Consider the following 13,866-nt stretch of genomic DNA (forward strand, 5'->3'; position numbering starts at 1 on the left):
GAGTCACTACATCAGGGTGTAGGGATGAAAATTAAGAATTTATTTTGCAGGTAAAACGGCAGCCTGTGAGAGACAAAAAAAGGAGCTGAGGAGAGTAGAGGTCCGGTTATGGAAAGAGGAGACAGCCTTGCAGGGCCGGGCTGCAGCCCCCAGGGAAAGCAGAAGCAGGCTGTTTGGGGGGTCCCAGGCCAGACCTCAGGCTGGGGCTAAAGAGGCTCCAGGGCTCAACTCCAAGTACAGCACTTGCAAAAGGTGCTAAATACCAGGTCTAGAGGACAGCTCTGTTGGAACAGCTGCCCCCCTGCACAGCTGTAGTAACTGGACTGTTCCCTAGGGCTGGGGTACAGCCCGTCAGCTTTGCCTTGGCAGAAGTTGTCTTGCTCTGGGCTGGGTCCCTGCTCAGGCTCAGAAGGCTGGCCTGGCCCAGGTACTTCCTGCTCTGGGCGGCTTGGTGGCACAAATGGAACACCTAGGAAAACAAGGAGGATTCAATCGATGCTGGCCCAAGAGATTCCAAACCACAGACCAAGCACACAGGCAGCAGTCATAGGAGACAGCAAGATCCACAGTCCACATCCAGACCATAGCCACATCTACAGCTGGGGCACAGCCTGACAGACAACCTGGGTTACACAGTAGCAGCAGTTAATGTCCATATACACCCCTGGAATACCCAGTCATATACTGGTGAGGGGTTCCTAGGGGTCCCACATTGCAGAGTGAGGGTTGGCTTTCTTCTTGACAAGTGAGGTGCCAGCTGCTGCTCCCAGGCTGAGGCCTTTGAACGGAAACTCTACTACAACACCCTGGCAGATATTGCCAAGAAACAGGAAGATGCAGAGCACAAAAAACAAATAGTTTCAACAGTTTCCTCAGCTCCTAAGGTTTCATGAAACTTGGGAAATCACAATACTGGGGCACAGTCATTTCTTCAGAAGGGCCTGTATTTGTGAAAAGGGAAGGTGGGCACCCCACCCCTGATTCAGCCTCTGGCTTCCCTCCCCTTACTCACTCAGTTCCTGTTGCAGCATTCGGATGAGAGGGTATTGGCCCTGGTTGCAGAAGGAACCAGTGAAATCATCCAAGTCCAGGGTCCAGACCATGGCACCACCTAGCCCCTTCCGTTTCAGATAGCTGACCTGGGGGAGGGGGCAGATGTGGGTGCAGGGGTCAGGGACAATAGTCCAGGCCAGGCCTAGAGTCCAGCCTCCTCATCTGTGCAGAGGCTTGTTTGCTCAGCATCCTCTGGCCCATGGGTGGTTGGGGCTTCTGGAGGCAGACCTGGAGTGAGGGCCTGGGTGGTTGAGTCCTGACCCTCCTGGGTATAAGCATACCTTAGGTGGAGGTGAGGCAGAGTGGTGATGATGGTTAACATCTTGGACATTTCTGAGCTGAGCTGCTGTTTTAAAATACTGTCTACTCATTGTGAGATGCCCAGTTACTATAGGGAATTAGGTCTAACCTTCTTCCCAAAAGTTTTGAAGCAAGTTTTGCCTTCCTATCATCATGTCTTTGCCCCCCCTCAAGGGCCCTGACTCCTCCACCAGGCTCCCAAGAGAACACAATATCCTGTGCCTTCCTTGAGAGAGGGCTTTCTTTCCCTCACACTGCCAGGGGGCTATGATGTTTGCCTGTGGAATGGGGCTGGGAGCTAAAGGGTAGGGTGGTCTGGACCCCTGGCTGGCCTCACTCTCCCTCAAGGATCCTACCCTGTTCTCAGGGTCCATCCTTCCTTCTCCGCCCTGTCTGTCTATGCAGTCTCCTCCCAGGATGCCCACCTTCTAGACTTTAGGACTTACATAAAGTATGTTTCCTCCACAATCCCTTCTCCCATCTCCTTGAGCTGCATCCAGCATCTTACTATCCACTGGATTCCTGCAGAGTACTTCATCTACACTTCTAGAAAACCCTGTCACTGTTTGCCATCCATGATCACTGATATGGGGTGTGATTGTATGAGGACAAACAGATGTAACTCTTATTCTCCTCAGGAAGATGATCTCATGGGGGTGAGGAAGAGCCAGGAAACACATACAGGAACCAATACTGATCAAGAGAAGGGGGGCTTTAAGTAAATAAAAGATACAATATGCTCCAAATTTCGCCAACAGACTGAATAAAATCATATATCTCATGCACATTTCTCCTCTTCATGTGCCTATAGAATTTATATTTTGATAAAATACAATTTTTTCAAGAGATTTGCAGAACAATTTTTCACTGCCTTCTCTGTCTCTCTGTGTCTCTCAGAGCTGGGGACTGAATCCAGGGCTTCGTAACTGCCAGGCCAAGTTCTCTAGCACTGAGCCACATCTCTGACCTTTGCTGTGCCTTTTCTTTATCAGTAACTGTTTAAAATGCTGGTTCTGGATGCTAGCATGCAATGTTATTGACATGTCTTGGATCTGCACGGGCTCACCCCTCCCAGCAGAGCCAGCCTTACCTTGGCTTTGAAGCTTTCCATGTCATCAAACCCCACCCATTGGTTGCCCTGGAAGACATAGGGCACCTTCTGGTCCTTGATTCTGTGTTTCTCCTTCCAAGAGCAGACCTGTAGGAACAGAGGCAGCAGTAGGGAGAAAGGCACCTACCACTGTTCATTGCCTCCCACCCCGTGTGTGCACCAAGAAGAAACCAGAGATTGGAAAATTCCTTTCCAAGGAAGCCTGGAGAGCATAGTGTGTTCTACTGAGTGGCCTAGAACTATTGATTCAAACTCTAGGCACCTGGCTTAAGGACATATCCAAGACAGCCAGGGTAGGACACAGTTCATCAGGCCAGAATTCTCCATGCTTGGCATCTTTTCTCAGAAACCGTGGGAGAAGAAGTCCTCTCACCTCCCAGGCAGTCCTTGGCCCCCACAATACTCAAGATGGCGATAAGTCTTCCCACCTCATAGTAAGCCAGTGTCCCTTCTTCCCTAGTGAAGGGACCCAGAACACCAGGCCCTGTGACTGGTGCCCCAACTTTAGTGTCTGATGTGGAGGCCAGGGTGAAGGATCGTCCATAGGTGGGCATGCCAAGGATCAGTTTGCTGGCAGGGGTCCCCTTCTGCAGCCACAGCTGCACAGCACTATCCTGGTGGTAGAGAAAGAGGAGGGGTTAATCTGCCTTTGGCTTGGTTCTGGTTGTCTGGAGGATCCAGAGAGAGTAAGGGGAGTGTAGCTTCTGTGCTGGAGATCCAAGGCTCTTTGTTAGTTCTGAAGTCTTGCCCATCTTCTTTCCATCCTCTCTTAGACTTTCAACTTTCTCATGAGAGAAGCTACATTGCACAATGACAAGCGTGTGGACTTTGGAACTAGACAACCAGTCACTGAACAAATATTCACTGACCCACAACTGTCTAAAGCCAGCCTGCCCTTTTCAGGGGCTGGGTAGTTTCTCTCAGTGACATTCCCAGAGATGTTATCAAACTTGGACATGCGATGAGGATGTGAAACAGGGAAGCCATATTGGCTGGAGACTCGGGCTCCAAGGAGGCTTCCCAGTCAGTCTGATGTCACTAAAATGGTTTTCTTCATTATCAGTTAAACGTCTACAGAGAAGTGAGATTTTTCCCTTCAGAGGCGATGCAGGACAGGAAAACAAAACAAACAAGCAAAGATGCCAACAAGACAATCCTGGTTGCTTGGTCTCCTGCTTGGTTTTCCTGGTTTTCTTTTCCATTAGGGCCTTAAGAGTCAACTGCACAGGTCCTGCTGGTCAGGGGAGTCCTGCCTCATCCCTCCGGCTACTTACCACATTGAACTCGGCCACTGCACCGCTCTCTCCCTGCCTCTTGTAGAGGGGGCTATTATGTCCTGTAGTCTTCTCCCAGGAGCCATGGAAATCGTAGGCCATAAGGTTTATGAAATCTAAGCTCCTGCCAGAGGTGTGGGAAGAGGTAGGAGCAATGATTAGGATGGGGCCCCCTCTCTCCCTTTCCAAATGTGAGGGGAGAGAGAGAGAACATGGGTCAGAGGTCAAAGGGTAGCCTCACATCTAGCTCTGTGGATAGCACTGTCTCTCACCCGCAGACCAATCCCATTCTGTGAGGCTGGAATGCTTTGGTGTCCACTCCTACTGTTCCTTCAATACCCTCGGGTGCTTCCTGTTCTATGAAGAAGGCTGGTGCTCTTTTCTTGTTCTGGAGGCAACTTTGCTTCCCAAACTTTAGCACATGTGAGTCCCCCAAGAATCTCACTAAAATGCAGGTTCTTGCTCAGCAGGCTGTATTTCTAACTGGCTCTCAAGTGTCACAGGGGCTGTAAGTCCACACACCACACTGCAGAGCTGACATGTAAACTTCCCATTTTCTTAGAGATGCTCAAGGCCTTTGTTCTCCACGACTTCTTCCCCAGAAGTGTTCTTACTTTAACAGTGAGCTCCCGAGGAACAGGGCAAAGATCCACAAAGAAGGAATTAGAATAATGGAGTAGCCGTTAGAGAAAGCAAGGCCTTTTAGACACCTGGTAGTCACTGTAGGTGAAAACCTGCTTTATTTCTGAGAAGCTCTACTAGCTTGGGCCTCTCCAGCCTCAGAGGACTTGGGGTCCACATCACCTGCCTGAGACTCACAGAGCAATTTTGTCCACCTCATAGCCTGCATCCACATGGCCTCGCCCAGCTGGCACAGCTGCACTCAGAAGGAGTGGCTCCTTCCTTGAGGTTTGAGCTTCCTGCTGAAAGGCTGTGGCCAAATCCTGTGGGGAATAATGCAGAGTGAATACAGAGGCAGGCACCAGCATGACTCCACCCCCATCCCCAACTGGTAGATGCTCGCACTCGATCTGAAACTGTCAACCCTGGGGACACAGCAGCACCCACCTACTGTGAGGCTACCACCCTGAGTCTCTTGGCAGGCTGGGTGACCCTACCTGTACCAGGGTTGTGAAGTGCTTCTTATCTATGGCTGGGCTCCCTCGGCTTCCTGGGTACTCCCAGTCAAGGTCAAGGCCATCAAAACCATGAGCTCGCAGGAACTTGATGGCTGAGTTCACAAAGGTGTACCGGTTGTTGGCTGTGGCCACCATGTCTGAAAACCTGTGAGATTGTGGAATGGTATGACCTCCCTTGGGCTAGACAAGAGGCTCAAGAGCAAGGGGGAAAGCATTCAGTAACCTGATGCTCTGGTGTCCAGACTCTAGGGAAGGGCTCTAGGATATCTGCCACCAGACTACTGGGATATTTGCTGACGAGTTAGGGGTCTGATTACAGGAAGAGACAATAGAAATGCTCCCCAGCCCCTAAAGTCAGTGTTACCAAGGCACAGTGACTCACCAGGAGCCCTGCTGCCTCCAGTCTCATTCTAGTCCCTGAACAATCTCACTGTGAATCAGCTAGCTATTCCCACCCCATCCCACAACATGGAGGTTTGGAAAAGAAGAGGAATTGGCTTCTGAGATGCCTTTAGGGAGATGAGCAGTGAGTTCAGCAAGGGTCTGGGGAACTAGGGAGCCTCTGGTTCAACCCCCTGGAAGGTTAACTGGCTTATCTTTCATCTACTTGTAGACTTGTAGAGTGCTTTGTGCTTCATCACCACACTGGCCCAGGAACCATGTCTCCATATCTTCCCTCCTCATTGGCGTCCAAAGAACCCCTGGACTTCTTGCAGGGGTAGGGAAGGGATGTCTTAATTCTTTATAGACTGATCCCATTTTGACTTACTTTTGTTAATTTCTATTTAAATTAGTAGTCTCAGTTCTTAGCCCCATGTCCCTGGGGACACCAGGCTAAAAATCCTGACAATGTTAATGAAATATCTGATATAAGTGTTATTTTGGGAAATTGAGTCATAACATTCATCAGACTTTCAAAAGGTCTCATGGTCTAAAAATGTTTTTAAAATTACTTAGAACTTTGGGAACTATATATTCTAGTTTTTTATAGAAGCATATTTCTATTATCTTCCTAAATCAAAGATATTACAGAAGTAGACAATAATTTGGTACCCAAGTTCAACCTCACAGGCTGCCTTGAACACCAGAAGTAGAACAAAAAATCTTCAGACAAGATAACCCATTTCAGAGCTCAGAAAACACACTGTATGCTCTCTGGATCCCTAGTCTCCTTTTGCCCCGTTTCATGGAGTTGGAGATTGAGACTGGAGAGGTCTGAGCTCCCTGTGCTGCTTTACATCCTGGGCTTCTGGTAAGATGGGATCTATGGTAAGTTGGAGCCACTGTCCTCTTGATGGGGGCACTAAGAACCAGAGGGGAGAAGCCCCGTGGTCCATCCCCCTTACCCTGACTACCCACTCCCTGAGCAGGGCACTTTCTGCCAAGTGTACGAAGTCCCCATCCAGCAGCTCTGCCCCCTGTCCATGTCTACTTACTTCTGAGTACCAAAGTTCCAGCCCCCAATGGCTAACAGAGTCTTGAGCTTGGAGTTTCTGAAAAGACAAGGGATGTGTAAGGCTGTATCTCACCAGCATACGATCTGTGCTGAGTGCCCTAGGTGCTGTAGACTGGGAGAGAAAATACATGTTCGTGACTTAGAGGACCTCGTGTCTAACTGGGGCAGCAGCACTCCAGTGTACCTAGACAAGGAACTCGGGAAGCAAGTGACCAGGGTCCTCAGAGAGGCTTTGTGACACAGCTGAAAAGGATAGATTATAAAGAGTTCCCAAGAGAAGGAAATTCCTGAGAGAGGGAAACAGTTTTGCAGTCCCGATCCTACTTGGCTCTTATACAGGACTGTCCTCTGACAGACAGACACCATCATTCTGAGCTCAGATGTGCCTGCTTGCCAAAGATCATGCTGGGCTTGTTGACTGCTGATGCCCCCACACAGAAGGAGGGACAGAGAGAGTCCAGGACCCTCATCTGAGTATCCAGCCACTCCTCCCCAATCCCTGTTGGGTAATTTGGCTCTAACTGCACATTGCCTGAGGGAAGGGCTAGAATATACAGGTTGGGGAAGACCAAGGCTCCATTTATACCACTGTGGGGAAGCCATCATCCATGCTTCGGTAAAGATTTTTTAGTGCAGCCTTGGGGGGCATCTATGTGCCTGTAAGCAACCCCTCAACCATTCTTCTATAAGCAAGCCCAATAAACTCATTGGAACATTGGAGTGCCCCTCGATGGAAACCTACCTTGGTGGTTTGTTATTAGGACTTTGGAAGGAAGGATAGGCCTTGTTTATCCCCTCCCTGCCAGAAGGAATTTTAGGAACTGGAAAGGCCCTTTAGAATTCCCTGATTTACCCCCATCCCTTCCATATAAGCACAGGAAAACCCAGAGAAGTGATGACCAAAAGGAGGGGAGGGGTTGTCCAAAGCCCCACAGCAGGTTTGTGGCACAGGGATGCAGTGATAGAGAAGCCCTCTGGCTCTGAGAAGGAGTCCATCCACCACCCATCTCCCCTCTTCCCCTGTGGCTCACATCATCTTCAGGCCATTCAACTCCTGGTAGAGAATCTCATCATTCCACTCTACAGAGCTGAGCTGGTGATTGTTCATGCCAGCAAAAGCATAGATAAGGTGGGTACACAGGTTGGGATCCACATTCCTGGGCAAGAATCGAGCTGCCCCTGCCCGGTACTGGGCCCAGTTGGTGAAGTAGCAGACCAGTTTTGCAGCAGAGCCTGACCAGTTAGGACAAAGAAAGAATGGCTGTCAGAAGAGCTTCTGGGGACTTGTGCCCCTGCTCCAGGCAGACAGTGCTCTTGGGCATCTTACACACCATGCTGAATGTTGGCAGCTAAAATAGGGCCTGCTTTTGTTTGGGTAGCACCTTATAGTTAGGATTTACATAGGTTTACCATGGAGGCCTCAGGCTTCCTGTTAGTAGCTCACTTCCCCATGTGGAAACTGAGGCTCATGACCCCTCCCAGTCAGCACATCTGTTCAGAGGACAGAGTAGGGTGCTAGGATCCTGGTCTCTGGGCCCCTTGACACCCTAGGCTCAGAGTCCAGGTCCTTAGTGCCAAGACCTGCAGGCAGGATTCCTTACATCTTCTAAGGCCTGAAACTTTGGGCAACCCCAGGCAGATCCATCACAAGGCTCAGAGGGAGTTAAACATGACAAGTTCTGCTGAAGAGAGAGAGGAAGAATCTTCAAAACATAGATGGGGATACTTCAGAGTGTTAATTAAAATGCAAATACAAGGAGCAGCAGAGAGGAGGTCCCAGCCTGAGGCCTGGGCTCAGGCTTCTTTAATCTTGGGTTAACACAGTTTGCATTTATTTGTTATTCCTTGCAGAGAACCTACATTTATCAATGTCATGGCTAAAGTTCTAGTAAAGAGTTTAGATTACCTAGGGAAATGTAGCTTGTATCTGCTGTCCCCATAACATGGAGGAAAGGCTGCAGGGAAGGCACTATTCCCAGTGGGGTAGTGCTGATGGCCCCTTGGAGGTCAGCCCTGAGCCAAGTGGACCAGGACATCAGAGAGCGAAAATGCTAGTCTTCATTCCTGCATCTTTCAGAACAAGCTTGGAGTCCATCCATTTTTTGGTTTTAGCTTATCTGTAATCTCTGAGGCCTCTTCCTACCCTGAGCTCTGTGATAGGTGGATTTGTACAAGCCAACACTTTACACTTGGGGAGGGGAGTGAGTTTGGTGTCTAGACTCTAGGACTTCCTTCTGCCCCAACAGGATCTCTTTACACCTCTCTAACCCACCCCCATCCCCTGCTCCTTCCCCATGTGGCCAGTGCCAGTGAAAGGTGGAAGGGGGGACAGGGGTACAAAATGAAGGGCCAACCCTGAGCATGGATAGTCCTAAAGAAGAACCTCTGAGTGGTCAATGGCCCTGATGGAAATCACCCAGGAATGGAGCTTGTTGGAAGGGGCGTATGTAGTCTGTGGTGATCTATAAGGAACGGTGAACTCCTTATAGCAAAAGGAAGAAAGAAGGACCAACCCAGAGAAGACACCCCCTGCACCATGCAGGAAGGAGTTGGGAGGCTGTTGTGCTGCTGTCCCATCATACCATTGCATATCAAATGCTACGAATGCATCTGGTACAGTGGAGGCCATAAGGTAGGCAGGTGAGAGCAGGGCCTAGTCATATAACCCAGCTTCCTTCTCTCCAGGTAGGAACATCACTCACACAGTGTGTCTCACAAGATGACTCTATGGCTATCAGCCTTTAGATGACTGCTGGCTTAGAGTAAGCTCTGTTCCGAGTGCTCATGGACGTTAACTCCTAGTCTAATACAAGTCCTGCTACAGGTGCTACACTGCTGTTAGAGCCTGAAAACCAGCTTTGGGGGAAATCTCCAGCCTCCCCATGGTTAGTTCTTCTATGTTTCCTGCCTGTGTCTTCCTGTGAAACTAAGAGGGAGATGAACAGTGCTACAGCCCAATGCGAAGAGAAACAGGCTCAAGATAAGCGTCTGAGGGGCCACCATTCTTGGACCACTGATGTCCAGCTAGTAGGTGGGGTGGGAAGGGGACCTTGAAGTTCCAGATGCTGAAAATACTGAAAATGCCCAGGAAATATCTTTTCTGTTGGACACAGGATCTCCCTTCTGCCTCTCTTAAAGCTCCACACCCATCAACACAAGTGTCCTCACTGAGCTTAGGGGCTGGGGCCACAGGTCTGGAAATATGGGCTCTTTACCTCCAGGAGCTCAGAATTGGTGGGGGAAACACCTAAGGTAAGGACTACAGGTACTCTGATATATACCGGAAACTGTGCAGGAGCTGTGAGAACATAGGGGTGGGACCAAGAGGCCGCAGGAAAGACCTAGGAGAAGCAGACATACAAGCTAGTTCTCTGGGTCTGCAGGAGTTAAGCTGGTGGATAAGGAGCCAAAATCTTCTTGGAAGGAGTGGTAAGGCTCTTAGGGGAACAAGGATGATCACAGGGGGGCAAGCTTTGGAAGTCAGTCTCCTTGAAGTCTGACAAGAGTTCTTGTTGGGGAGGGGGAGGGATGAGGTAGGGGAGTATAACAGAGGGAAGGGTGGAGGGAGCAAAGGCTGACCTGAAGACAGATGCCACTTACCCCACTGGACCATTAGCAGAGCTGTCACACCTGAAGTAACAAGAAGAGAGGGCAGAGGTCACATTGTCACCATCACTGCCCTAGGCTCCAGATCCCATGTTTTAATGGAGGCACAGGGGGTGCAGACAGCCAAGGACAGACATGGTTTCACACATGTCAAGCTTCCTTCTGAGGAGACCCAAGAGGGCACTGTGTTCATCTCTTCACCAAGACCAGATGGCCAGGGGCCTATTTCTATCCAGGGTTGGTTCCTGAGGCTGGTAGAAATTTCCATGGACTGATACTGCTCTGTTCTAGAGCCTCAGTATATTTAGGGAAGATCATGGGGAAACTGCAGAGTTTATGCTTCTCTGTGGAGCAAGAAGAAAAGCTATCCCAGGGCCAGGAAGAGCCCACCTGGAAGGGCTGGGCAGGAGACCCCATCTCCTGACGGGCTTGGTACCTGGTGCCTCTGGCCCCAGTGATTCATGACATCCCACTGCCTTCCCACCACCTGCCACTAGAGGCTATAGCACTATTACCAGCATCCTTGGAGACTGAGGCCTGACAGACTCCAGAGAATTTCCTTCCACATTTCTTGGATTTTCCTTTTAACCTGATGAAAATCCATTTCTTGGATTTTCCTTTTAACCTGATGAAACCTACATAAAAAATTTCAGGGACCCATAAGCTGCCTTTCAGGACAAGCAATATGGAGTTGGGAAAGGTGACCCTTGGTTGTAGGTGTTTCTTGGGCAAAGCCAACAGTAAGAAACTAATAATATGGGAAAAACAAAAACACCCAGTGCGGGGGTTCATTGACTACATTTCTAGGACAGTCTATGGAGGAACACTTCCCTTACAACACAAAGGCTCTTGAGGTGAAAAGGGTAGTCAAGCCAGGAAGGAGGCAGGTGGAATGAACTAAAGAGTTCCTGTGTCCTCTTGCTCCCTTACAGAGATTAGGAGGGAGCTACAAGCCACACATACCCTTGTGTGCCCAAGGTTCCTGAGGCCCAGCCCCCTCTCCCTGTCAGAGTCCACGCACCTGCCCAGGCCATGAACTGCACCATGATGCTGGCTCAGTGGCAGATGTCAGCCTGGCGCACACCAGTTCCACAGGTTTTGCTCTGTTCTTATCTGACTGCTCTGTTCCAGCACAGCCAGGAGTGCTGAAATTAAGGCCTGAGGGAGGAGAGCAAGCAGGGCTAGGGGTGGCAAATGGAGAGGTAGGATGTCAAGGTGCATGGGTTAAGCAAACCTGACACAATGGTCTTTAGCAAATCTTGCTTTCCTGGAACAATCAAAGGGTAAAAAGTGACCTCTTCCTGTTGCCAAACCAGTAGGCAGAGAGAAGAAAGTAGGGAGTGTTTGCAGCCCCCTGCTGGCCAGCATGACTCTGATCCTTGTGTGGTTTGGAAGGACTGTGTGCAGTCCTAAACCCCATGGGGCCCTAATTTTATTAAATTAGTTCTTTGATAATTTTATATCAAAATGACTCTCTGGTCAGGGCAATTGGGCTCTCTAGATGAGCTCTCCTCTCAACAGCCTTCTCTCGAACTCAGTTTCTCCATCTGTAAGACAATTGGGTTGCAGAGATAAGTGATTTTCACAAAGCGTTTTTACTTTCCACATGCTATTTGCTATAGCCACGATTGAGAAAAATCCATAATGATAAATAGTGATTAAGAATTTAGCAATAGTTTTAAATGCACAGGTTTCTTAGGAGAATCAGGGGCCCTTGTACAGTACTAGCATCCTATAGCTGTATAATAAACTGGGTGTCCTAAAACAACATGAATTAATTTTCGCACAGTTCTGGAGGAAGTAGTCTGAAATCAAGGTATAGCAGGGCTGTGATTCTTCTAGAGGCTCCAGAGGACAAGCCTTCCTTTCATCTTCCAGCTCTGGTGACAAGTGGCATCCCATGGCCTATGTCAGTGTCATTCCAATGCTGCCTGCCTCCATCTCACATGGTCTTTCCGTGTCCTTGTATGTCTTTCTCTTTCTGTTTCTAAGGACATTAATCCAGGGTGGGCCCATTTTGGGACCTCCTCCTTCTTTATCTTCTGCAAAGACCTTTAATCCAAACAAGGCCACAGCCTGAAGTTATTGTGGGGATATCTTTTTAATTACAATTTTTATTAAATTAGTTCTTTGATAATTTTATATAAGTATATAACACATTTTGATTACTCACACCTACCACTCTCTTATCTCCCTCCCACCCCTGACAAAACACCCTCTTCCCTATAAGTCCCTGTGCCACAATCATGTTCTTTTGTTTTGTTTTATGACCTACTGAGTTTAACCAGGCTCTCTGTAGGACCATAGGTTTGGAACTGTCCATTGGAGCAGGGTGGTCTACAGCTGAAGACAATAGGTATCTCTCCAGGAGAATCCACCAGTAACCAATAGTTCATCAGGGAGGGCCTGGGGCTTTTGACCTCCTCCCCATCCATATTTGACTGATGGGCCCAGTCTTGTACAGGCCCCATGGAGATGACCACAGCTACTATGACATCATGATTCCGTGTCTGTGTCATGCCCAAAAGATGGTGTTTCACATCCTTTCTTCAGTCTTCCAGCTCCTATAGTCTTTCCACATCCTCTTCTGGGATGCTCCCTGAACCTTAGAGGAGGTGGAATAAATGTTCTGTCTAGGGCTGAGCACTCAGCCGTCACTTATTTTCAGCACCCAGAGCAACCACGAGTCTCACATTTACCACCACTCATTGCGAAGCAAAGCTTTTCTCATTAAGTCTGAGAGTAGCTTTTGTCTATAGGTATAAACATAAATATTTAGAAGACAATTTGGAACCATATCAATTTAGCTATACAACCATATTAAGTTCTCCCCTAGGGTCTAAGACCACCTCATCCATGAGCTTTCAACTGTCTAACATTTTCAGGCATGAATAAGCCTCAGAAACGGAGAGCAGTTGGAGGCATCTTTAGAGAGCTCACCATTCAACTCACCACAGGACCTTGATTGGTACAGATCACCTGTGTGAAATGTCTGGTGTGTACCTGGATTCTGGGGCCCCTAGGAAAGCTACAATTTCAAGAGGACTTGGTCCTTCAGTTTAGCATGAAATGTCTGATGGCTGAGAGGTCTGGTTTGAATCACAACTCTGCCATTGCTGCCTGTACACTTCTAGAAAGTCCCTTCATTTCCTCGAACTTTGCTTGTCAGGGGAAATCCACAGAGAAGTGCTGTGAAGACACTACATGCAGCTGGTATTGTTTGTTTTTTGGCTTTTTGGAGACAGGGTTTCACTATGTAACTGAGGATAGCCTCGAACTCATGATTGCAGGAGTGCACTGCCATTGCACTACTTCCACCTGGTCTCTGAGGGCATCAGAAATCTATCACCTCTGAGACAACCTCTGTGAAGTCTACGAGAGGTTGGCCTTGCTGCCCAGATAGACCAGCTCTGTGTTCTCACTTCCTTGTGAAAAAGTATAGCTGTTGTTCCAATATCCCCACCTCAACCGGGGATCTTGCAATTGGCAGAAGTACCTCAGCTCTGGGGCTGATGGAGACAGGGAGGACAAGGAGGAGAGCTTCTTTGGTGATCTAGGAGTCTCTTTACCCCCTCACTTCTATGGCAGACTGCAATTGTACCCTTATGCCACCAGCTTCATGTCATCAAGAGAACCTGAAGGTGGTGTCCAGGTGCCAAGTTGCTCAATTGTCCCAGTGGTCTGGGGATCCTATGTGCCCAAGAACCCCTATTAGTATCCCAGGCCACCTTGGTTAATGCAGTTATTCTTTTATTATTATTATTATTATTATTATTAGTGTTGTTTTCTTTTTAATTTTGTCCTGCATCAATCATTTCTTTAAAGGAAAGTATGTCTTTAAAAAACTTAACACGAGCAGTAAATAGACTCCTCTAAACTTCTCTGCCAAGAACCTGCTGAGGTTCAGGGGCTCTGAACCAGGTCTCC

General features: G+C 48.7%; 1 protein-coding gene across 2 annotated transcripts; it reads right to left on the reverse strand.

Moving 5' to 3' along the window:
- Positions 1-11: 11 nt before the first annotated feature.
- On the reverse strand, positions 12-11,147 carry Chit1 (chitinase 1). Of its 2 annotated transcripts, XM_008830352.2 has the most exons (11): positions 10,961-11,147; positions 9,934-9,963; positions 7,365-7,566; positions 6,314-6,370; positions 4,857-5,022; positions 4,558-4,682; positions 3,739-3,862; positions 2,893-3,078; positions 2,444-2,551; positions 1,013-1,139; positions 12-469 (listed from the first exon to the last, which is right to left on the reverse strand). In XM_008830352.2, exons 1-11 carry the CDS (start codon positions 10,983-10,985, stop codon positions 225-227), a joined length of 1,395 nt encoding a protein of 464 aa, XP_008828574.1. In that variant the 5' UTR covers positions 10,986-11,147; the 3' UTR covers positions 12-224. The 2 variants fall into 2 exon arrangements, with proteins under 2 accessions (XP_008828574.1, XP_029418045.1); XM_029562185.1 differs by lacking the exon at positions 2,893-3,078.
- Between the last annotated feature and the right edge of the window lie 2,719 nt (positions 11,148-13,866).

The sequence above is a fragment of the Nannospalax galili genome, unplaced genomic scaffold, assembly GCF_000622305.1.
Source record: "Nannospalax galili isolate Female #2095 unplaced genomic scaffold, S.galili_v1.0 scaffold113, whole genome shotgun sequence".
NCBI lineage: Eukaryota > Metazoa > Chordata > Mammalia > Rodentia > Spalacidae > Nannospalax > Nannospalax galili.